General features: G+C 28.6%; 4 protein-coding genes and 1 pseudogene across 4 annotated transcripts in view; 2 read left to right on the top strand and 3 right to left on the bottom strand.

Annotated features, from left to right (window-relative positions):
• The window catches only part of LOC113369786 (chromatin-remodeling complex ATPase chain Iswi-like), an 85,771-nt gene that overhangs the window by 51,397 nt on the left and 9,440 nt on the right, over positions 1 to 24,934 (top strand).
• Positions 291 to 2,211, bottom strand: LOC113369793 (V-type proton ATPase subunit G-like). The gene is made up of 4 exons (XM_026610364.1): positions 2,051 to 2,211; positions 1,536 to 1,636; positions 622 to 720; positions 291 to 549 (listed from the first exon to the last, which is right to left on the bottom strand). The coding sequence occupies exons 1-4, from the start codon at positions 2,130 to 2,132 to the stop codon at positions 478 to 480; spliced, it is 354 nt and encodes a 117-aa protein (XP_026466149.1). The 5' UTR covers positions 2,133 to 2,211; the 3' UTR covers positions 291 to 477.
• LOC113369789 lies at positions 3,234 to 5,444 on the bottom strand (annotated as a pseudogene).
• On the bottom strand, positions 6,052 to 8,826 carry LOC113369788 (trifunctional enzyme subunit beta, mitochondrial-like). The gene is made up of 9 exons (XM_026610360.1): positions 8,657 to 8,826; positions 8,338 to 8,494; positions 8,098 to 8,272; positions 7,723 to 7,923; positions 7,299 to 7,473; positions 7,014 to 7,144; positions 6,726 to 6,941; positions 6,476 to 6,657; positions 6,052 to 6,361 (listed from the first exon to the last, which is right to left on the bottom strand). The coding sequence occupies exons 1-9, from the start codon at positions 8,715 to 8,717 to the stop codon at positions 6,256 to 6,258; spliced, it is 1,404 nt and encodes a 467-aa protein (XP_026466145.1). The 5' UTR covers positions 8,718 to 8,826; the 3' UTR covers positions 6,052 to 6,255.
• LOC113369791 (exosome complex component RRP43-like) lies at positions 9,932 to 11,598 on the top strand. The gene is made up of 6 exons (XM_026610362.1): positions 9,932 to 9,977; positions 10,061 to 10,105; positions 10,170 to 10,344; positions 10,689 to 10,983; positions 11,063 to 11,183; positions 11,302 to 11,598. Exons 1-6 carry the CDS (start codon positions 9,949 to 9,951, stop codon positions 11,519 to 11,521), a joined length of 885 nt encoding a protein of 294 aa, XP_026466147.1. The 5' UTR covers positions 9,932 to 9,948; the 3' UTR covers positions 11,522 to 11,598.

A 24,934-nucleotide genomic window follows, 5' to 3' on the forward strand; every position in this document is an offset into this window, starting at 1 on the left:
ATCCTGATTTGAAATATTGTCTTATTTATATACTACGTACAATGATATCAAGTATAAACCAATTATTTTTAGCATAAGCAAAGATTACATACATAAATAATAAAAATATACTTCGAATGAATTGTTAGTTTATAATCAAGGACTTTAGAATGAAATACATATTCTAACAGATTAGCATTCTTTTATTTTGGATGTAATACTATATTAACACAAATAATAATCGGATAACATGTCCTACAATAATGAAGTTTTGTACATTTTTATAATGGAATGAACTTTCTAAGTTTCAAATACTGCATTTTCATAATTTTTAATCACCAATTAACAATATATACAGAACATTTATATTTAAAATTCTAGATTTCTAAAATTCAGATTGATCTATTAAGATTTTTTCACATAAGCAAAAAATGTTGGTATATAAACATATCTTTATTAAATATATTATTTTTTCACTGGAGCTCTGAATAAAATAAATTATTCTTTGCGATAATTTTTGTGTAATTCTGGTTTGATGTCATAGACCAACTTCAGAATTTCATACATCACCTGAGAAAATTGAATATATATATAAATGTGGTTTAATATATGCATATCTTTCACAATTGTATTTAAACTTACGGGATCCTTTTGAACAGATACAGCTTTGTTCATCTGATCGATTTTGACACGAGTGTCAGCATCAATTCTAGCCGCAACTCCTTCCCGTGAGCCCATATGCTAAAATAAAATAAAATCATATTTGGTATAAATACTTTAAGATATATATAACAAAATTTTATTTTGAATGAGATTAATATGTAGTTATAATAGTAGTTAAACATATGAAAATATGTAAAATTAGTTCATCAACTAAGTATAAGTTCAATTAGCATAATAAATGCGGTATTTTGAATAAAATAAAATATTGATTTAAAATATTTTTAGAGAATCACGTCAAAACATTTTTAAACCATACAAGATTTAATAGAGATTAAATTTTGATTAAAAGAAAATAATCAATATGACAACAATAAAATAAAATAATAAATATATGATTAATATGGTGACATCAAATACACAATTCATTCATTCAAACCTTTGATGAATGATGCTAAAATTAAATAAATTTTAATCTTGATAGTGCTTTGTAATACATGTACAGTAAAAACGGACCTCAGTTATATGGATTTGTGATTATCCGGACTACCAATAGCGACCAATTTATATGTATGTACATACCTACAATACGAGTTTTTGCATGATTAATGCAGCAGTTTAGTATATGTATGTAATATAATCTAAGAAAATATATATGTACAGACATGAAGTTTCAAATTCCTAATAAACATCATTTCCTTTGATATCTATGTATGTATTTGTTATTTTTAATAAATGCACAAGAATAATGCACAACATTATTCTTCATACAATCGATCATCTGGATTTTCGATTATACGAATGCCTATCGACAACAATTAATCCGGTAAATCGTGGTTTTACTGTATTATTTTAAACTCTCCCTTTTGAAAATATAAAAGTAATTTTAATTTTACCTTTGCTTCAAATTCTTTGAATTGCTTCTCACGTTCCTGACGGTATTTCTCAATTTCATCTTGAGCTTCTTCCTTAGCTTGCTTTAGTCTGCGTGCTTTGCCTATAGAAATAAAATAATATTACATAATTTAATTTGAAACAGTGTAGTATAAGAAGGGAAATAGTGATTTATATGTCAATATAACAATAAAATTTTGCAAATAGTACTATAACTAGTAAAGTAAAGAATAGTCTAGGAAACTTTGTAATTTCAATTTGAAGCCGGACCTATTCCAATACAATTAATTGATAACGTTACAAAATATAATATTGAAACTGTCTATGCAAAGAAAATCATCACAAGATATGTCACATGATTACACACCTAACTTCTATAAAATAATGTTACAAATACAACACTATAAAATAATGTTTTGTAGCTCACTAAGCGATATTACATAAAGATATTTTGAAACAAAGATTTAAAATCTTCTCACAATCATAAAATATTCTCAAAACAAAAATTCGCTCTTACGTTTCCTGGCCTCGGAGACTTTTTCAGCAGCCCTTTTCTCAGCGGCAAGAAGTTGTTGAATTCCCTGAGTCTGGCTAGCCATTTTATTATATTATACCTTTTTGTGCTTAAATAGTACTACGTTTATCTAATGTCAAAGGATTTGAAAAACTAATGATGGACTTCAATGAGAATCTAGCAAGAAATCGACAAAAGTCATATGATGTGAATGACAAGACTAGATTAACTGCCACACGGCGCTGTCGTCGCAAAATCGATTCAAAAATATTTTCCAGTGTTTGTCAAACTGCAATTGCTGTTTTACAAAAAAACATTCAATTTTATTTAATATTTAAAAATAATTGAAATTGCAAGATTAATAATTACTCTATAAGAGTTTTATTTATAATTGAAATTTTTAGGAATACTTTGTACGCAAAAGAGTTTGCTGCTGAATATTTTTATGATTGAATGTAACTGATATTTTGTAGTATATATTTGTAATATAGATGCATGCAATTGTAAAAAATAGCTCGAATTTTGAAATAAGATCAAAGTAGATTCACAGTCACATTTAATTATTATATTTATATCAATTTATGTCAAGAAATAATAATTTTTGCACAGCTTGCTATTAGTTTTATTAGCCTTAACTGTGTTTCATTTGTTTTGTATTATGTTATGCCTATAACAAAAGCAAATCAGAAATAATTCTATGATTAGTTGAAAAATTTCTACTGAATCAGGTACAGCAATTCTTAACTTTTATAATAAACTTAAATTATATTTTACTGAATGAATTTTATTTGCAGAAAAATGTTTGGACTACTGAGCAAGGCAGCTTCCAGAATTGGATCAAGAGTGGTTACAAATCAAGCTAGAAGCATGTCGAACATTGTACGCAATAGAGAACCCCTGCCATTTGATACCAGGAAAACTGGAAAAGTGACATTAGGCTTTATTTTGATGATAAACACGGGAACTGTTGCCCCCTATTTGATAGTATTTTTCCAATTATCAAAGGGCAAGTAAAAATTAATTCTGTCCATTTCATCAACTTTTATCAACTGCACCAAGAACTTATTTGCTTAAATCTACTCAAACAGTATGAAAACTTAATAATGTGTAAACCATTTTATTAACAAAATTAAACTATACAACATGCAATGTAATTTAATACATTGTAAAAAATTATAATAAACAATTCATCAAATTATAATCATGATAATTTTTTTCCTTGTATATTATTTTTATTATTCATTCTGATCTTTTCTTGTCTTTTCTTTTCATTTTTGAATGCCGCAGTATTTGCTTTACGCTCAATTCTTCTCTCATGGCGGTATTCTTTCAACAACTTCTTTCTTTGATTACGTTCTACAGATGTCTCATTTTGGGCCGAATAGAGAGAACACTTAATGTTGACATAACTGATTCTGCACATACAGATTGTGCATCATCTGATTTATCCATTCCTGAATTGAGATTATTAAATTTTGCAAGTGATTTTATTGTTAACTTATTTTCATTATGACTTGCACTAATGGGCATTCCGGTTCGTGCATTAATTTTGATCTTTCTAGGTCCCTAAAAAAAATCATTTTTAATATGACATATGCTAGAAAACTTTGTAAAATAGCTATCAAAGATATGGCAATATGAGATTAAGTATGATTGATCAGTATTTTAGTACATACTTGTGGTTCCTCTATAAGACGAGGATGATTATATAAAGTAGAATATGTAGACAATATACTTTCACAATCCCATTTATTAGAATTATCTTCAACACTCATTACTTCCAAATCTTCAGAATCAGATGATGACTCTTGCTCATATTTCAAAGCTCTATAAAAGATGTATATAAATAACATCACAAGACACCTAGTGATCGCACTCATTATAGATATTAAGCAGTTAATAGTACCTTTTGATTTCCTCATCTTTATCCATTTTTGTTTTAATTTGACTCTGTTCAAATTCTTTGGCATACTGAAGCAAAACATCGGCATTGCACAAAACTTCCCCTTCAATTTCTTCACACTCCAGTGCACCAATTTCAGTATCATTATAATCTTCATACATCTAGAAAAGAAACTTCTGAATGTTTTTTATAAATTATTTTATATTCATTAGTTATACCTTTTCAAATCTGGAATCAAGAAGAGATAATTGCTCATTTCTTCTCATAACACTACTACTCATTGAATATTCCGTAAAACGTGACTTTGTTTCTTCATCTCGAAATGAAAATTTACCACTGTTAAGAGATCCTACCTCATCTTCCAATTCATCTTCATATTCAGAATCATATGATTCACATTCAGAACCTTCAGATTCTGTATCTCCTATAAAAATTTGTATATCTCAATTGATAGAAAATTTATTTAATGCTTAATTGAAAGTTAAAATAAATATTTTGCATATGAATATCAAAGTTATATTTGTGAGTTAACCATCAAAAGTTAGAATCATAATTATGATGCTTGTTATTTTAATTACTAAGACATAAATAGCTTAATATATCATAATTTTGTCAAATCATTTAGTAATGAATTAATGAAAATATACCTTCTGCCATTGCTTGCAACACAAAATCATCATCGAGTATATTCTCAGGATCTGAATAATCAAAATCATCATCTAACCCTGCAACAATATCTGGGTCTAAGTCTGGCCTAGGTCCTGAGTGTGGTGCTGCTTTATTTAAAAGTCTAAAAATAAAATATTATTGAAGAGCACTAATTATAAATAATTAATGAATATCTTACCCCTCATTTTCCTCGAACTCAGAAGCAAAAACTGAACTTGGTAATTTTATATTATTTCGGCTTTCCTTATTTTTCTCCTTGTTGGTCACATTAGTAGATAATTCCCATGACATAACATTTTTTCCTGGTTCTTTAAGATGCTGCATGTAATCATAATCATCATCATAAAATATTCCATATTTATGTAGTTCTTCACGCTTCTTATCGGGCTGTAATGGATAAATGATCGCTCGAAATCTATTTTTCTGGATAATTTAAGGTTTCATAAATCCTAAACCTACAAACCTTCTTATTTTTCTGTGGAGCTTCGATCAATACATGCTGTGGAGCAGTTTCATCAGCAATTAAAGGATCATGTTGACTCCTATGAACCAAGTTGAAAGTCACAGAATTTTTTTTGTCTATAAATGGCTTTCGTTTAGGCTGAAAATAATAATTATGAGTTGATATAAGTTATATTATTGTTAATCATACAAGTTAAAAAAATAATTACCATTTTTATAGGTTAAGTCACATGTGATACTAATATTGAGCAGCCTTATGTTATTTAACTATATCACGACAAACAATTGGACAGCACAAATAAGTTTATAAGCATTTATACAAAGATTGAAAAATCATTCTAATTATATATGACATTAAACAGAAGTGTCAGAAATTATTATAACAACACAAGAAGTAGTGACCAACATTATTAACACGGGGTATTCTAATATTGTCTAGGATTATTAAATTGTCTAGTGTGGCCAATACGACCAACACCGTTACTACTGTGTTACCAGACTCAAAATTATGACTATACGGTTCTCAACCTGTTTTCAATTTCGAATTAAGTCAAATTGTTAACTAATGGCCGGAAAAATAATTAATTTATTATAGATTTTAAATTATCTCTCATATGACACACTTCCATCTGAATAATTTATACGAAATATATATATGTACTTAAACAATAAAAATTTAGAAACAAGAAAATTCCAAAAAACTTGCTCGAACAACACAGTTTGAGTTTTATTAGAGTAAATATTTATCTAGCTATTAGAGTAAATATTTAACTAATTAAATATTTAGTTTAATTTATTTTATACATTTAATGTATAAAACAAACAATGCAACATTTTTTTTATTTAATTTAAAAATGAATTTTACTCCGAAAAATGGTTTTCTGCTAGGAAACTGTTTATCAATTAACTAAAGAAAAATTCAGTCTTTTTGCAAAATTTATCCTCTTAGTACTAATTGTATAAATTATTTATTTATTAATAATCTTATCTTCTACATAGGTATAAAATATGAAGATATAGCTATTTACATTTCTCTTATAAAATATCAAAATTTAAAAATTTGTTACATTTTGGATAATATTAGCTTAAAATCCTCTGCTTAATAATTAACAATGACTTTTAATTAATCTGATAACTAAAGATCTTTAATACAAAAAAATAATGAACATATAATTTAGTTTGCTTTAGCATCAGGATGACGTTCAAGAATCATTCCAACTGCATGTCCACCTGCAGCACATGCAGATATTAAACCAAATTGACCATCTTCACGCACCATCCTAAAGTCATAGAAACAATATACATGATATGTTCATATAATCAAAATAAATATTAATACAATATCTTGAAATATACGTCTTTATTATGGGCTATTTCTCAATGATTGAACTTACCTATTTGCAGTATGCATAGCTAAACGTACACCTGTTGCTGCAAAAGGATGCCCAATTGCAAGAGATCCACCCCATTGATTAAACTTATTCATATCAGGGTTTCCCACTTTTTCCTTTCTTCCCATATAATTCTGTGCAAACCAATCAGAATCCATGGCCTTAAGATTTGCTAAAACTTGACCCTAAAAAAAATTAATGTAGTCAAAAAATCTATATTAAAAATTTTCAAAAAAAAAAAAAAAAACATTACAGCAAAAGCTTCATGCATTTCCCAGACATCTATGTCTTTTAAACTCAGACCACTACGTTCTAAGATCTTTGGTGTTACATAAGCAGGACCAAGCAGCAACTGGTCGACTGGGTCTTGGGCAACATACAAAAATTCTCTTAGATAAGCTTTTGGTGTCAAACCTAATTCCTTGGCTTTGGCTTCAGTCATAATGAGGCAAGCTGAAGCACCATCAGTCTAAAGGGTAATTAAAGTTTAATATTTATAACTTATATGATTTTTGAACAAAATTAAAATGTTACAATTTACCAAGAATGATGCATTAGCAGCTGTAATTGTGCCATGGGGTTTCACAAAGGCAGGTTTCAATTTGGCCAGACTTTCTAATGATGTGACACGAATACCATTGTCAGTTTCTACCATCTTTGACACACCTGGAACTGTTTCCACATTTATATTTATTTAGATGTAATGTTTAACAAAAATTGGTTTGCATCTACATATTATTGCTTTAATTCAATGATTCAAATTAATTTGTACTAAAATGATTTAAAAAATAATGTAAGTAAGTTGATTATGAATTCCAAAAAAAACCTTGAAATGGAACAATGTCTGTGAAATATCCTTTTTCCTGTGCATTTTTAGCATATGTATGAGATTGCAGAGCATATGCATCTTGTTCTTCTCGAGATGCCTTGAAAGCAGCAGCCAATCTATCAGCAGAGTGACCCATAGTTTCACCAGTACTGAATTCTGATACAGAAGGTAACTAAAAATAATACAATGAATAGTTACCAATTATATTACAAAGTCATGATTTTAAAAATTATTTATATTTGGCAGAATGTAAAAATCTTAACAAGAAGAATGATATGAAGAGGTTAATTAAATTTTTGATAAATTGCTTTAAGTAGATAAGTAGTTTTAAAAGTTATATAGTTATAACATTATTCCTAAGATAGCAAAAAGAAAAATTAAAAAAATATTTTACAAAAACTGTAATTTCAAAACTAAATACCTCAGGAATGAAAAAATTAGGTCTAATTGTGGATGCCAACTGGAGTTTTTGTGCTGGAGTTTTTGCTTTATTGGCCCTAAGAAGAACTGAACGTAATTTTCTACTTAACCTAATTGGAACATCAGACATAAATTCTACACCACCCGCAACAATGACATCATAAACACCACTATTGATCAGGCCAATGCCAGTTGTAATAGCCTAGGAATATAAATATACATATATATAAAATATCAATAAAAAATCAAAATGTAAAATTCTTTATGATACTATTAAAATAACAAAAAATGCTGGCAAACATAATAATATATTAGAATTATTTATGTAATATACTTCAGTTAACAATAATATTTAAATTTTTCTAAATATACTCACAACATTTGAGCTAATACAAGCCATTGTAACAGTATGTGCTGGTGTTCTTAAGCTGAACCCTGCACTTATTGCTGCTTCACGAGCTATATTAGACGTTTTAACTTCTTGAATAACAGTTCCATAAATAATATAATCCACCAGTTCTTTTGACAGACCAGTCTTCTTCATCAAACCCCTAAAAATAAATATACTACTTATTGAAGAATAATTTTATTTAGAAAAAAATAAAAATATACGAACATTAAAGCATGTCTCGCCAGATCATGAGGCATCAGTTTACTATATTCTGTTCCAGATAACAAAAAAGGTGTTCTAACGCCATCAACCAGAACAATATTTTGATTCCCAGGCCTTTGAGAACCCAATGTCTGTTTTTTGGCATAACTCCTAGATGAAACTAAAAAATAGGTTTATAGTTTTAAAAAATATATAAATTGGGTTATAATAATAGAATCGATACAATGATTGCAAAAAACTGCCATATTGACATATTCTAAATATACTTTTACAAGCTGCACTGAATGATCAATGTCCAACTATATTAATTTAATAATCTCACCATTTCCAGTAGTTAAAACTTGTGGAACTCGAATTATATTTCTAGCTATAAAAGAATTCATTTCGAATAGTATTTTTAATGGCTTCAACTTTTTTTTATTAAATTCGATACAATTTTTTAAGAGGTGCTTGTCAACTCGTTCGAAATGAAAGCGAAGAAGTAAAATACAAAGTGCAACAGTACCAAAACAAATTCCTACAAATAAAAAATACAGACTTGGACTTTGGACGAGCGAATGCGTTTCATCTGAAGCTCACCACAATAGTGACTTTTGTCGCAATGACTGATATAAAATGTATAATTCAAATTGACAACATTACATTTCATTTAATTAGCTACTATTTACAATTCAGATATTTAACGTAGCATTATGATGATACAATTCTAAATAAAGACTGTGATTGCAAAATTATAGGTAACATGGCATTGTTTTAAGGCAAATTTCTAGATTATGCTTACAGATAAGTTAATATGAATTTCTAATTTAGGATTTAGATTTGTTTAATATGTGGCGTTACTTCCCAATTTCAGATATTCTAAAATTTGTATCTTTTTGTAAAAATATATTTTATTTATTTATTTGTAAAAATAGATAAAAAATATCAACATAACATAATGGAAAACAACCCCTATTTTAATTCTTTATTTACAACATTATTTTAATCTATTATAATTGTATATCATATAACAAATAATATATAAAATTCAGACGATAGCTTTGGAGAGAATTTATTCTATCAAGTTAACATTTGTTGACGTAAAATAAATTTGATGTAAATAATTTCAGTTATATTATTTAGAGGAAGGAAAATAAATATTGCAACTATCAACTTTCATATCACTTATGATTAATAAATAAAGTATTTTATTGATATTTTATTTTATTGATATTTCTCAAACAAACATTTATGTGTATAAATATATGTAGCTAAATTCATTAATTAAATTTAATTTATTTGACTCACTTTGTATTCTAAAATAATTTATTCTAAAAAGTATTCTATAAAAATATTTAAGGATTAAGGTATGGGCGACCTAAAATATTAAGCACAAATTTCGGCAATGTTGAAAAATCCTGTAATAATTTGAATAGTAATATTTTAAACTCTATAATAAACTAATATATGTGCTAATAATATTTGCACAAAAGCTCTTTTGCTGACAGGAGTCTCCGTTGAAGTGTAACCCTAGCAATTCTATTATTTGTACCTGACAACTGCTGAAAAATGAATTTGGTCTGATGAAACCTGCAAACCTGCAATTTTGACAGATGATTTCTTGATGCTTTCCTCATGCTTTTGAATTTTAAACCGGTGTTTAGGTTAACAAGTCACTTTGGTTATATACAAAAATTTTATACTTCTGATGTAATTTATTTAAAAAATTCCTTGTATTTTAATATAGGTACCTTACCAATTCCAATACTACTGAAATGGCAGAACAATATAAGTAAATTAACTCGATTTTTATAATATATTTTTGAATGATTTATATTTGCAATTTTTTTTAATAGGAAACTGCAGCCTTTAAAGTATTATAAAGATTATTTAATACATAATATAAGACCCGATGGAAGAGAATTGTTAAAATATAGACCTGTTGTTATAAATGTCAACTCGATTCAAACAGCTGATGGTTCAGCAATTGCAAAGTTTGGAGGAACTACTGTTGTATGCGGAATAAAAGCTGTTAGTGTTGAAATAATATTGTTATCTTGCTAAACTAATAACTAGCACAGCATATAATTCAATTACTTCTTAAAATACATAATTTAGGTTTTGTTTATTCAGTTTGGTTTGATTCAGTTTTGTCAATATTTCTTAAAGCTGGCTACGTAATGCTATTATGTATTGTGAGTTATAAATTCACTCAAAATTTCACAAAATCTGATTTTTGCTGCAATATAGAAAGATGACAATCTTGAAAGAAAGCATGAAATATGACTATAAGCAAATAATTATATATATATATATATATATATATATATTATATATATATATATAAATGTAAAATATAATTCAAAATTTATCAGGAATTATGCACCCCAAAAGCTGAAGGTGCAAATAAAGGTTTTTTAGTTCCAAACATTACTTTGCCTGCATTATGTTCCTCCAAGTTTCGACCTGGTCCCCCTTGTGATGAAGCGCAAGTGGCTAGTCAAATTGTATGTAATATATTAGAAAATTCTGAATATGTAAATCTTGAACAACTTTGTATAGCCTATGATAAACTTGCTTGGGTACTATATTGTGATATGATATGTCTGAATTATGATGGATGTTTGATAGATGTTTGTGTTGCTGCACTTAGTGCTGCTTTAAGAACAGGTTAGCCAAAAGCAATAATTAATGAATAATTTAATGTCATGCAGCTCAAAAATTATTTTAGTTTGTTTATATATTTTAGTTCAGTTGCCAACTGTAGAATATGATGTTGATACTGAATCCACTGTTGTATATGAAGATAAGAAGAAACCATTGTCACTCGGAATAATGCCTGCTGCTCACACATTTTCAGTATTTGATGAGTATGCATTACATGCAAATATATTTCTTGTTAATCTTGCCCAGATATTATGGCACTAAGAGATATTGGAAAAAAATGAGTAGAATACTACAATATTAAAGATTTAATATTCTTTACAGTAAATGGTTATTGGCAGACCCCACTGAAGAAGAAGAATCATTGAGTACAGCTATGTTGACCATTGTGACTACAGGAGAAATGATATCTTTAATGCACAAGCCAGGTGGCACTCCTATAAATCAAGAACTTGTATCAATATGTACATCGGAATCTAAAAAACGGGCAGTCTTTATTAACAAAGCATCTGAAAAGGCTTTGCAATCTGTTAATTTACTCTAATGTATTTATATTTGTTGATTAAACATAAAGCTAATAAAAAATAATTTAAAGGATAAACATTTAAAAAATACCACTTACAAAACATCATTTTAATATTTGTTGAGAATTATGTATAACAATAATTTATATTTGTTGTATATTACATGTGTCCACACTTAATTATTTTTTACAATTATATCTACAACCTTATAAATATATAACTTACAAAAATTAATACTTCTATATCTTTAAATATTGGCATAATTATTATATATATATATATATATATATATATATATATATAAATATATATAGTCTGCTTGATAGTGTTTGCATACATACACATATTTGTGTGTAAATTATATATATATACATATATATATATATATATATACATATACATATACATATACATATATATATATATATATATATATATATATATATATATATATATATATATATATATATGTAAAGTTTTGAACAAAGATTCCAAGCAAAGTGCAAATAAAGAAATGGTCTTTTAAAAAACTTTTGTTTTTTTTAATTGTGGATTCTTTGTTCGAAGCTCTACAAAATATTTACAAATTCTATATATATATATATATATATATATATATATATATATATATATATATATATATATATATATATATATATATATATATACGTAGGTTTGTGTTTGTGTGTGAGTGTGTGAGTGTGTGTATGTATTTATTATATGTATGATATAACAAACGCCTATATACACACATATGCATACATGTGTATGTACATATGGTAAGAAAACAAAAAGAAAATATAAATTAATTAAATACGTTATTTACATTAAGTAGCTTCATCATTATAGATCACAGAAAAGATCTAAAGATACTTATACTATATTTCATAACAAAGTTGAACATTTTGTTTCTGATTCAAAAGTATTATGAATAATATTGCTGCAGTTAATTAAAAATTGCTTTTACTAGTGAATTAAATTTTCAATTGTATGAATTTTCATAGAAAGATGAAATTTTAATCATGTGTTCTCCAACTTAGTGGTAGCGAAATCTCAATTATTTTTGTTATTCTTTAAGACTTGTATATGAACCTAAGGCAAAACTTATAATTGCTAACTTAAGAATTTTAGGAATAGGGCAGAAAATATTTATATATATATATATATATATATACATATATACATACATATATACATACATACATATATATATATATATATATATATATATATATATATATATATATATATATATATATATAATACTGTGCAATGCCCTATAAACATTATTTCACTTATCTTCATTTATAAAAAGTGAGCATAATATTGTAGCTTTTAAGAAAAAAAAGTATTTCAAAACATTTTTTCATAGAATATGGCATTTCAATTAGATTTTGTTTTCAAATACATTTCTTGTTTTCTGATATGGATGCTTTTTAATAAAACTTGCATTTCATTCAAATATGATCTTATAGGCACCATTACTATCAATGATGTGTTTAAGGCTGTCACTACAAATCTAAGAATTCGCAAAACATGTCTCGTTCAAGTCATTAAGTAATTATCAAAAAAAAAATTAATTATTTACTCATTTAGCAGCTAATAAAACTTAATTACAAATTACAATGCCATCATTCAATACCAATTGAATTTGTGATAATATATAATAAATATAATATTATGCCAGATTAAACAATCTATTTGTGATTATAGTTTGGTTAAATTAAATACTAATATGTGACTAAATCTATGTAAAAAATAACCTTATTACATATGTGAAAAAATATTAAAATTTACAAAAAATTACAGTAAAGTAAAGCTATTAATTAAATCTACGAGTATCACAAAAACAAGTAAAAATCCTACTTTGTCAAAATATATTACAAATGATTAATGCCGATGAAAATTGACCATAAAAAATTGTATTCATGTACAATATTATTGGTGATATTAATTTGGAATCAATTATTAATGATATATTAATTGTTTTTAAAATATGTTACATTCTGGTCAATTTACCATTTTTTTTATTTTTAAGAGAGTAAAAACAATTTTGAATTCAAAAAATATTAATATGAAACAAATTACTATTAAATTATTATTATTAAATTAATTTTGTTATTTGTATTTTCTTGAGACTTTATAAGTTTCACGCAAAACTAGATTTTAGAAAATATGCAAAGTATCAACCAGTGTTCTCAAAATAATCATCAAAAGTAATTAACATTGGCACAAAATTTAAAATAGATTTCTCAGGCTATTCCCATAAATAAATATTATTGACATACTTTGTAGAAAAGACATAAAGAAAAGAATTCCAATAAAAATAATTCTGCATCCCTGTTTTGATAAATTTTATAAAAGAACTTCTGCTTTGTATTTTTATGAATAGGCTCATACTATTTGAAAATATAAATCAGAAAAACACTTTCATTCTTTGGTATTTACTGTGAGGCCAATTTAGAGTTTCTTATACATATCTGTACCAGAACGAATATGAATGCACATCATATTTACAAACACATACTATTTTTTTTGGCACTGTTACTTATACAAAGAACTTGTGAATTTTTCTGTGGCAGCAACCTTTTAATATACACTGAATATCAGCAGTGGAAAGTTGTACTATAGAACATACAACCAAAATTTTGAATTTAACTTTATAATAGAATTAAAAAATAAGAATCAACGGTATATTGTTATCATTATCTGTACTTAAATGCATTTCAAAACGTTTTATATGATGATTGTTTTTAAAGCTTGGATGTTCGTAGTTAAATGAACCAAGACCAAAATTATTAAACGTTTCTATATGTAGAATTTTGTACATTAAAGAGTAAGGTGAAAGATTTCTAATTAATATTTTATATCTGTACAAGAAAAGAAAAAAAATCATACTTTTGAATATCCTTCTAAAATATTTAAATTTAGCCAGTGAACTGGCTAGCATGGCTTTAGCCATGAATTTGTAGTATTCTATATATGCAAAGAGCACTAAAATAGACTTTTAAATAGAATAATATTTTATAATAACTTGATCAATTAGACCAATAATTATAAATATTCAAAGAAATTAAAAACTGAAAGTAATTATAAAGATGACACTAGTAAGAAGTAAAATAAAAAGTTTAAAGTATTATTTGTATGACTTAATTTTTATAATATATTGGTTATATGTATATATCATTTCTATATGATCAAACATTTTAAATATTATAGATCACAAAATGTTTAACGTTTAATAGTTAAATTTCATTTTAGGCTTAGATGCTCATATGCACATATATTAAAACTGCTATTAATGTTATAATTCATATCTTATATTAATTTATGCTCAATTATAGGCAATAAAATTAATAAATTATTCTATGAAAGAATCCTATTATGTATCACAATGCCAATATAAAACAGCCAAATAGTTGTAATGGTAGAAATAATTCGACAAGATTTTATATATAAAAAAAGAAATTAAAAACAGCATACGATAATGGCTTATAATCTGATTTCATCTCAAATGTATTGCTTAACAGATAATAATGCTCAATTGAATATTATTGACGTTTTAAGAGTTAGTGGTTTGCCGTTGTTATGATTTATTATAATTATAGAGAACTTATAAACATTAAGGACAGTCTTAACAAAGCATTTCATACAGATTTAGATTTTACTACAGATACCTGCTATCATTAACTACTATCGTTAGTGTGTGATCTGCGCCTGTGCTTAGAATCAAACAACATTGAAGAAGATTGATTTAAGGTTCCTTTGGGTTGCTGATCCTTAGTAACTTGAACTTCTGCCAATTGTTGTGGAGTGAGCGCTAAAATCGTGCCGCCTGATGTCATTGTTGCTACTGGGGTGGCATGAGACACACTAGCTGTAAGCAATAATGTTACCATTAGTTCCTCACGACTGGAAATTATTTTCTGTCCATAGAGCAGAACACACAAGTTTAGGATGTGTAAACAAAATTTAACTAGTGATATTGGATCGTGCTTTAAGGCAAATTGCTGGAACCTCCCGTATCAAAAATTAACTTTTAAACAATTTGATTTTTGAGAAATTTAAATTTTTTGAAAAATTGACTTTTGGAATCGTTCAAGTATTACGTAAGCAGATTTATTACAATTATTTACCCCCCCCCCAACCCCCTTGTCAGCAAAAGTAAGCAAAGCTCTTACCCCCTACCACCACTGCTTACGTAAACATTGTGCAATTAATGTAAAAAAATAAAACTACTACCTATGACGTTATCATCATCCAGACTCCCCTGCCCCCCATGTCAACCCAAAATAAGAAAATCAACAATCCCCCCCCCCCTATAGTGCTTACGTAATACTTGAACGGCCCCTTTTTGGAAAACAAACTTTTGGAAAAAATTTTTTTTTTCTTTTGAAATATTTTAGAAATTTAGAACAATCGCATTAATTTAGCTGCATAGAAACTAAATAACAAAGCGCGTAAGCGCCGCGTCGCTGTCTAACGGACAAACCATGTTAGGGAACCCATAAAAATTTAAACAAAATTGATACACATTATTAAAATCTCCATAAAATATCTGATAATTTGATATGCATATGTGTAATGATCATTTTTGACTGCCAAATGGTTTTTTTTTCTACTTTTTTCTAGATCTCCGAAACTGCTAGACCTGACTTCTCAGAAATTTATTCAGTTCTTCATCTTGTCAATACAAGTAAAATGTTTTTTCAATTATTAAAATCGGACGCTCCATTCTCTTAAAACTGAGTACCGTTTTTGGCACTTTTTGCCCCGTATCTTCGGAACGGCTAGACCTGCCTTTGTCAAAAACTAATCATCACGTCTCCTTATCGATATGAACCGAATAAATTTTTTAATTTATTATACAAAGAATGGGAATACAGAAAAAAGACAAAAATGGGCTCTTTAAATTCGCTCATTTAAAAGATGAGTATAAAATCAGTGTAAGAAAGATTACATTCTAGATCCTCCCCCTCCATTTTTAATACCTAATGAGCGGTTTCAATGGGGACAGACAAGTCAAAGTAAAGTTTTATCGGTAAATTATACCATTCGATTTTTAGTGCGATTACCCATAAAATACCATTCTGGATACTTAAATGTATTTACTTCATAATACACTTATATAGTGTTGTTTCTGTATAAAAGTTATGTTTATATTTACTGCATGCTGTATGAATGCATACATACACTATACGTAACTTGCTGCAGTGGCTGAGAGCAGACATACGAGCGGAACGGTAAAAAGGCTTTGGTGGCTGAAAGTGGACAAACGACCGCAAAGATTTAATGGTAATTGATACTCATGGTTAGGTTGCTGCTAAATATTTTCATCTAAGAGTTCAATATTCAACAGAAATATTTAATGTTGAAATAATTTGATAATCGACTCTAGAAAAACCATGTTATACCACAGATAACTTAAAACCTGCATTATTTTATAAACAATATTACCTGTATTTGGAACAGACATCTTGATAATCGCTCCCGTCAACTGGCATTTTCCGGTTGCGTTTCTAGTGAGTTGGGGCTTAGCTGCAGTGCTTTGCAAGGGTGCTGAAGGTCTCCGTAAAGCCTCCAACAACTGCAAGGGAGGTCCTGAGGTTTGGTTGAAGATACAATACCTGAAGGAACACCTCGCATTGATTGAGTATTCAGCCCTTTAACACCTGAAGCTACTAGTTGAGCTGCAAATGAAGATGAAGGTATACATTGATTATAGACGTTTCTTTTACTTAAAAATAAATGTAAGCAAACAAAAGCTTTGCATCTCTTCGCTTACCCAAAGACATCGGCAGTTGAGTGGTTCCACCCCCCGTCGTATTTAATAGCACCGTTTGTCCAGTAGCGAATGGAGTGGCAACACTAGTAGCGCTTGCCGTGCCCGCAACAGCATTTGTCTGTGTTAATTGTGGCAGTATTGCGCCAGCAGCACCAGACACACCTATTCGCTGCGCAAATTGCTGACGGCCCGCCAAATTGAGATTAGCTGCATGTATGGTTGACGGTGTTCTGAATTGAGTAGCACCAGGCGAAACTTTTTTCGATGGCGAGGCGTTAGCAATCATACGCTCCAGTATTGTGGATGCAGGAGGTGTTTGTGATTGTTGCGCGGCTGGTGATGTGTCGCTAGGTGAGAGTACGGTAGCTTGAAAGCCAGCTATAAATAAAAATAAAAATTATTTACCGATATGTCACAATATTATTAAGGGGCACAACTAGTGTGAAATTTTCAAAAAATCAAATTTTCAATTTTTCCATATTTCGATACAATACCTTTAAAAATAACATACTACAATTTTAAATCGATATCTTAAATAATTTTTGAGTTGCAGCCATTTAAAGAGTATATATCTTCTATATATATAAAAAATAAGTCGGGTTTTCCTTCCTGACGAAATAACTCCAGAACGCACGAACCGATTTCGACAATTTTGCATTCGTTGGAAAGGTCTCGGGCTTCGCCAGGTTTATAGCTAAGAAAATTAGTTGTGCATGGCATCGTGCCTTAATGCAAGCTACTGGAATTCACGCACCGTAATTAAAAATTCGAGTAATTACAATAGTGACATTATCAGAATTATGTTGGTTAAGTCAACGAGCAGCATTCTTGCCGCAAAGAATAATGATGTACACGCACTGATTTTACCATTCAATCAAAATTGCTGGCGATTTGGTGACATACAAATGATTCCGACTTGTCTTCTGTTTGACTTCAAACGATTGCAATTTCCAGTTCGCCCTGCGTTCGCAATAACAGTCGCAAGGCCAATCGCTTAGTGTTTGCGGGATAAATTTCAAATATATTATTTAGAAAACATTGTTTTTTACATGGGCAGTTATACGTTGCCTGTTCACGAGTTGGAAAACCATCCGCTTTGTTTGTGTTAACGTCAGACCAAAAAACAAAAAATGTGGTTTACCAAAGAGCACTTCAATAAACGGATAATTTGGGATTCACTTTTATTTACTTAGAGAAGTTCAACTAAAAAACACTTCATTTTTGTAATCGAAATAAATTCATTACTGTTTATAATAAATCACATTTTTTTCCTTTTTCAAATAAACCAACAAAAAATTGTGGCGAAACGGAGTTCGTCGATTTGCTAGTATATATATATATATATATATATTATATACTATAGTATAACGATCATTTTATCTTTAAACGCATTTTTCTCTCGAATCGGCAAATTCCGAATTTGCTGCAGCGATTACTCAAAAACAAAATGATCCGATCACTATCAAAAATTTTTACATGTTCTATATATAGTTCTCCGTAAAATGAACTATCGATTTTTTGATCGGTTCAAAAATCGAGTTTTGGCAGTCCAAAAATTACCAAAATTTGGGTAAATTTCGACTTTTTTTTTTAAACGCCGCCATTTTGTCAATTTTTGATTTTAATTATAGTAGTTTTTTACAGACAATATTAAATAAATCTAATTTAATGAGATTTTTTATTAATTTCATCCACGTAGTAGCAAAATATTTAATTTTTTTTTCTTCAAAAATTTTACTATGTATTCTTAAAACATGTGTAAATATATTCTTAAAATTTTGATTTTGATTTGAAAGTATTTTTTTTAATATAAATACTCAAAAATCACCTTTTAAACGCGGTCACACTAGTCGTGCCCCTTAACCTACAGCTCAAACACGCGCAATAAACAATAGTGCCGTTTCTTTGTTAAACTAAAACATTTATTTTTAAATTCTTGAGGCAACAGAAATTACAAATTTTAGATACGCTTGAAACATATCAAAACAATCAAGGCAAGTTACAAAAAATGCTCAATGAATTAATATAAACGCATTATTTTGTTTCAAATACTCTGTTCTATCAAAAGCGATAATTTAATATATTAAAGAAATAAAAAAAATATTTTCAAACATTCTACTTTTTTTTAAAAGTGATGAATTGAAGTGAATATATATTTTAACTTAAAATATGCTTTCAACTTTTGATATAGGTTAAATAATGCATTGTAATCATGATGGAAATTTGGTACGACAGCTAAACATTATAAAAAATGTGTAGTTTATAAACTTACCTGGCAAAGAGAACGACGGTGATAATGTACTATCAGTTACATCAGCAACGACAACATTACCAGCAGGCGAAACGCAAACCCTTCTTTGTGGAAAAACTGCCGTTCTGGTTTTACCAGTAGCATTTCCCGCAAGTTGCTGATGTTGTTGAAGGTGTTGATGATGTGTGTTTGTCATAGCAGCAGGCGCGCTGTTTAATAGGCTAATAATGGCAGCATCATTTCCACTAGAAGTACTTCCGCTGGTAGAAGCATTCACAAAACTACTTCCGGTTGCAGGTGATTTGTGAGAAGAGGCTGCAGCAAGCCGCCGCCCGCCGCCTGCGCTGCAGCAGCTGATTTAATAAAAAAAGTTAACATATAAATATTTAATTTATTCGGTTAAATCATTGTGACGAAAAATTTGTTATCAGTATTTAGCTCATTTTTAACTTTCCGTGGATAGTTATAGTAATGGGCCGAAAATCAAAAATGAAAATTTTCTGAAAAAAAAAGGTTTCTGAACATTTTGGCATACCTCGGAAAAATAAATGTGTGTGTGTGTGTGTTTTGTATATCCGCATTTTTTTTCACGTTTTCGAGCGCACGATCAACCGATTTGAATGTTCAAAAACATTCCATTTTTATTGATAGAAGATGTGCTGATTAGTTTTTACAAAAGCAGGTCCAGCCGTTACGGAGATACGAAGAAAGAGTGCAGAAAATACAAATCGAGTTTTTGAGAGAACGGAGTATCCATTTGAATGAAAATGATTGAATTAGTAATGATTGGGAGAAGAGGTGATTAGTTTTTGGCAAAGGCAGGGCCAGCCATTCCGAAGATCCAGAGCTAAATGTGCAAAAAATTACAGTTTTTGAGAGAACTAAGCGTCCGATTTGAATTATTAAAAAACTTTTTGCTTGTTTTAACAAAATAATTGCTTTTGGAAGAAAAATTTATAAAAAAGTTTATATAAATTTATAAATATTAGACAGTGTCATAATATTTATATTAATCTATTTGAATACATTTAATATTCCTCGAACATTTCGTTACGGCACGGGGAGTACCATCAATTTGTCTTAAGATTACAAGTCAGAGAAAAATAAAACTAGTTGAATACTTTATGAAAGACGGTGGATATGATGTCCCAACAATAATAATTTTACTATGCACAAATGTTTTTACGGCTTTGGTAATGTAATAAAATGGTAAAGAATTGAAAATCACCAAAAATGATTCGAAGAAAATATAATAATGAAAGTATATAATTATTCAAAAATTATGCATTACTTTACAAAGTGCAAATAAATATAGATTTATTATAGTAAGTAAGAGATAAGATAACTTTTAGGGAAAAAAATTTATATTATTTTATCATGAATAAATAATATGAATTAAATTATACCGTCAAAATAGAATATTAAAAATAACTAGGTAATAGCAATAAAATTTAAATATATTTACCGGCTGTTTCTTGTTGATATTGCTCTGCCCAGTTTCTAACATTGTTTTTGATGGCGCTAATGGCTGCGGAGGCTGGTGTGTGCATTCTGACCAGTAGTCAACGGTGATTTTCGAATCTCATTTGCGGCTGCAGCCGCAGCAGCTGTTGCGGCCGCAACTTGTTGCTGCATCGCTGCTTTTTGCCGCTGAAAATTATGCTGAAAGAAAAAATAGAAAAGTATATTCCTTCAATATCGACGTAAAAAAAATCTATTTATTTAAAACTTAATACACTAAAAGTTATAAACTTGTTCAAAATAAAGTGATATATTATAAGTTATTTAAATCTTAATAGCATAATGCTTAATGCATCAATTCGATTAAATAGAGTATCAAAAATAGTACCATAATGTGCATTGTCAAAATATATAATTTTTACTTAAATCCTTCAAGTTTGCAACTATTTGATTAATTTAATTAATTTGATTAATATAATTATAATAATTGTATATACAATATTTGAAGTCAAAAGTCCCTACTACATCATTCAGCTGGGTCTAATTGTAAGTTTTGAATGAATAACATATTATTTATCTAATCTTTATGTTACCCTCTCAAAATAAGCACTATATTCATAAATTTATAAACAAACACAACAAAAATTTGAGAATACTTTTTGATAGATAGATTTGACACTATTTCCAATGTTAGAAAAATATATCCTTCTAGTTATAGTTACCAATTTAACCATATCTGGTTTCAATAAATGAAATTTGTGCTTGAGAACTCCTTCTCTGAAATCTCTCTAACTTCTGCTATCAAACAGTTGTCTTGTATAAGATGAGGAAATTTTTGAGCAGCCAGCCTTATTAAAATTGGAGCAAATTCATCCCTTTCAAGTATATTTATGAGGTCTGATTCTTGGTAAGGCCACCTCACACTTTCAGCACCTTCCAAACTATCACAGACCTTAATATAAAGAAATTGGTATTATACTAATTATACCAATATTAGATAAATGTAAGCACATATTTAAATACCTAGTTAAACTTTAAAACCTAATTAATACATAACATGCTTTTATATAGCTTATAATTAAGAAAAATGTGTGTTATCGTATGTTACGTATATGAAAATAAATTTTTCTGTGAACACACAATATAATAAATTCCAAACATGATTCATAAAAGTTACTTTTTAATAAGATTGCTTACTGAATAATTATGCACGTGGTTTTTCGGAAACGCTGATATACAAAGCCTTTTCCACTACCATGTAAGTGAATATCATTGTTCCATTTTTCTTTGGCTACTAGCTGCTGCAATAGATATGAAATGTCCTTTAAATTTACCTGTAATGAATATAAGAGACATTAATATAAATTGTAATATATTGATGAATTATTGTTTTGACAAGCCTATGATTTACTCACATTTATATTTTTAGTGAGACGTTGTTGCATGGCAAGTTCTCTATGCACAACCCTGAGTTTTTCAATTAGCTGATCTCCAGGACGTCGAGGTATAGTTTGAGGCGTGCCTGATGCTGTTGACCGGCCAGAACACTCTGCCCAGAACTGGTGCACCACTGGCTTCTTGAGCTGGAGGCCTAATGGTAACCTGATTGCGCAATGCCTGACGCAATAAAAAATTATGTTTAAACTTGGATTTTGACACAAATAGATTAAAGTGGTACCACCAACAGCTCATGAGGAAAATTTCAAAATACAACTGTTAAAATTAATATTACTATATGAATTTTATTAAAATCTTCTTTCTCCTTTTAAGATATCCAAAATATGTACTTATTTTATGATACAGACACCTCATACAATAGAATTAAAAACGGCTATAGAATCTTAAAGTTTACAAGTTTATGTAAAGAAAATATATGATTAGGATGGTCTTTAATGCGGATTGGTTTCGAATTTCTTTGCCCCATCTCTTGTGCTCTTTGGTAACCCACATTTTTTTGTTTTTGGTCTGACGTTAACACAAACAAAGCGGATGGTTTTCTAACTTGTGAACAGGCAACGTATACTGCCCATGTGAAAAACAATGATTTTCTAAATCTATTTGAAATTTATCCCGCAAACTAAGCGATTGGCCTTGCGACTTGTTATTGTGAACGCAAGGCGAACTGGAAATTGCAATCGTTTGAAGTCAACGAAGACCAGTCGGAATCATTGGTATGTCACCAAATCGCCAGCAATTTTTGATTGAATGGTGAAATTCAGTGCGTGTACATCATTATTCTTTGCGGCAAGAATTGCTCGTGACTTAACCAAGCATAATTCTGATTAATGTCATTAATTCTAACTAATGTCATTACTCGAATTTTCAATTACGGTGCGTGAAGTTCCAGCAATTTGCATTAGGGCACGATGCCATGCACCACTAATTTTCTTAGCTATAAACCTTGCGGAACCGAGACCTTTCCAACGAATGCAAAATTGTCAAAATCGATTCGTGCGTTCTGGAGTTATTTCGTCAGGAAGGAAAACCCGACTTATTTTTATATATATAGAAGATATATATATATATATATAAAATAATATATATATATAAATTTATTAATTTTATGCCAATTATAAAGATTCTGAAAAAAAAAAAATCCTTTTGAAATTTTAACATGCTAAATACAATTAAAACAAACAATTTTGTATTTTTAGTAAGAATTAGCTTCCTGTGCATGCGGAAGTGGAAGAAAACTATAGACTAAATTTAAATCTAGAAAGAAGATGTAAACCAATTATTTTTTTTCTACACTTGCAAAAATGTATGCCTTATGTGCACTTTGCATGAAATATGACATGATGAACACCTTGAAAACCGCTCGAAAAATCATCCTCCGCGATTTTTTTTTATTTATGATTGCGCCTATTATTATTTAAATATGCTTTTAGAATATAATTATTTGAGATAAACATTATCTATATACAGACACCTCTCGATTTATTTTAATTGAATGCCCACGGGGGCCCCGGGTGACATGCAGTTCCAAAATGCAAATTTAGTCTCACTTTGAGTAGTTAAAAGCTTGTTGAACTTGCCAATAATATTTACAATATGTTATTGTAATATTTAAGAAGATGAAAGTGGTGGTTGTTAATAGCTCATCATAAAAAATATTCTAGGCACATAGTTATATTTGTGGAGGTTACATATGTATATCTGATATGTGCTTATCTGTATTAGTTGTGTTAATGAACATAATGTTATTATATAATAATTAAAAAATAGTAAATGATAAAACAAGGTCTTATAGAAAGAGAACTTAAAAATGAAATTGAACATTTAGTTGACTCAGACAAGAATGTTTTCACAATATCAAAACTTTAGCATAAAAGACATAATTAATAATTATTAACAATTTTTTGGTAGCAATATATATATATATATATATATTAGGGTGGTCCTTAAAATGGTCATTTTCGAATTTCCTTGCTCCCAGGGGCTCAATGGTTCCAAATAGATAAAAAACAATTCTCTGAAAGTTTTAGCTCTTAATATTAACGTTTAGATAGAGCGCAATTCAATCAAAGTTTGTATGGAAAGAGCATAGAAAACATTTTGAAAGATTAAAAAAAATGTTTTAGGTATAACTTAGCAACAAATGAATGAGTTTTATTTATTCATTTGTTCGCTAAATTACATCTTAAAAACATTTTAAAATTTTTGAAAATTTTTCGTGCTATTTCCATACAAAACTTTGATTGAATTGCGCTCTATCTAAACGATAATATTAAGAGCTAAACTTCCAGAGAATTGTTTTTTATCTATTTGGAACCATTGAGCCCTGGGAGCAAGGAAATTCGAAAATGACCTTTCTAAGGACCACTCTAATATTATATATATATATATATATATATATAATATATATATATATATAACTTGTATTGTAACTGATTTTCTATTTTTATTTTTTCTTGGAAATGTTAAAAACTCATCAAT

The sequence above is a fragment of the Ctenocephalides felis genome, unplaced genomic scaffold, assembly GCF_003426905.1.
Source record: "Ctenocephalides felis isolate EL2017-DRISC unplaced genomic scaffold, ASM342690v1 CF-g0.4_SCAFFOLD_01492, whole genome shotgun sequence".
Lineage (NCBI taxonomy): Eukaryota > Metazoa > Arthropoda > Insecta > Siphonaptera > Pulicidae > Ctenocephalides > Ctenocephalides felis.

Excerpts from the sequence above, each read along its gene's own strand:
- LOC113369793 (XM_026610364.1), bottom strand. The coding sequence starts at position 2,132 with ATGGCTAGCCAGACTCAGGGAATTCAACAACTTCTTGCCGCTGAGAAA. Across the intron at positions 721-1,535 it reads TCAAAGAATTTGAAGCAAAG|CATATGGGCTCACGGGAAGG; the intron begins GTAAAATTAAAA and ends ATTTTATTTTAG. Across the intron at positions 550-621 it reads TATCTGTTCAAAAGGATCCC|GTGATGTATGAAATTCTGAA; the intron begins GTAAGTTTAAAT and ends CAATTTTCTCAG.
- LOC113369788 (XM_026610360.1), bottom strand. The coding sequence starts at position 8,717 with ATGAATTCTTTTATAGCTAGAAATATAATTCGAGTTCCACAAGTTTTA. Across the intron at positions 8,273-8,337 it reads CTGGCGAGACATGCTTTAAT|GGGTTTGATGAAGAAGACTG; the intron begins GTTCGTATATTT and ends ATTTATTTTTAG. Across the intron at positions 7,145-7,298 it reads AGACATTGTTCCATTTCAAG|TTCCAGGTGTGTCAAAGATG; the intron begins GTTTTTTTTGGA and ends ATGTGGAAACAG.
- LOC113369791 (XM_026610362.1), top strand. The coding sequence starts at position 9,949 with ATGCTTTTGAATTTTAAACCGGTGTTTAG. Across the intron at positions 9,978-10,060 it reads AATTTTAAACCGGTGTTTAG|GTACCTTACCAATTCCAATA; the intron begins GTTAACAAGTCA and ends ATTTTAATATAG. Across the intron at positions 10,106-10,169 it reads GAAATGGCAGAACAATATAA|GAAACTGCAGCCTTTAAAGT; the intron begins GTAAATTAACTC and ends TTTTTTTAATAG.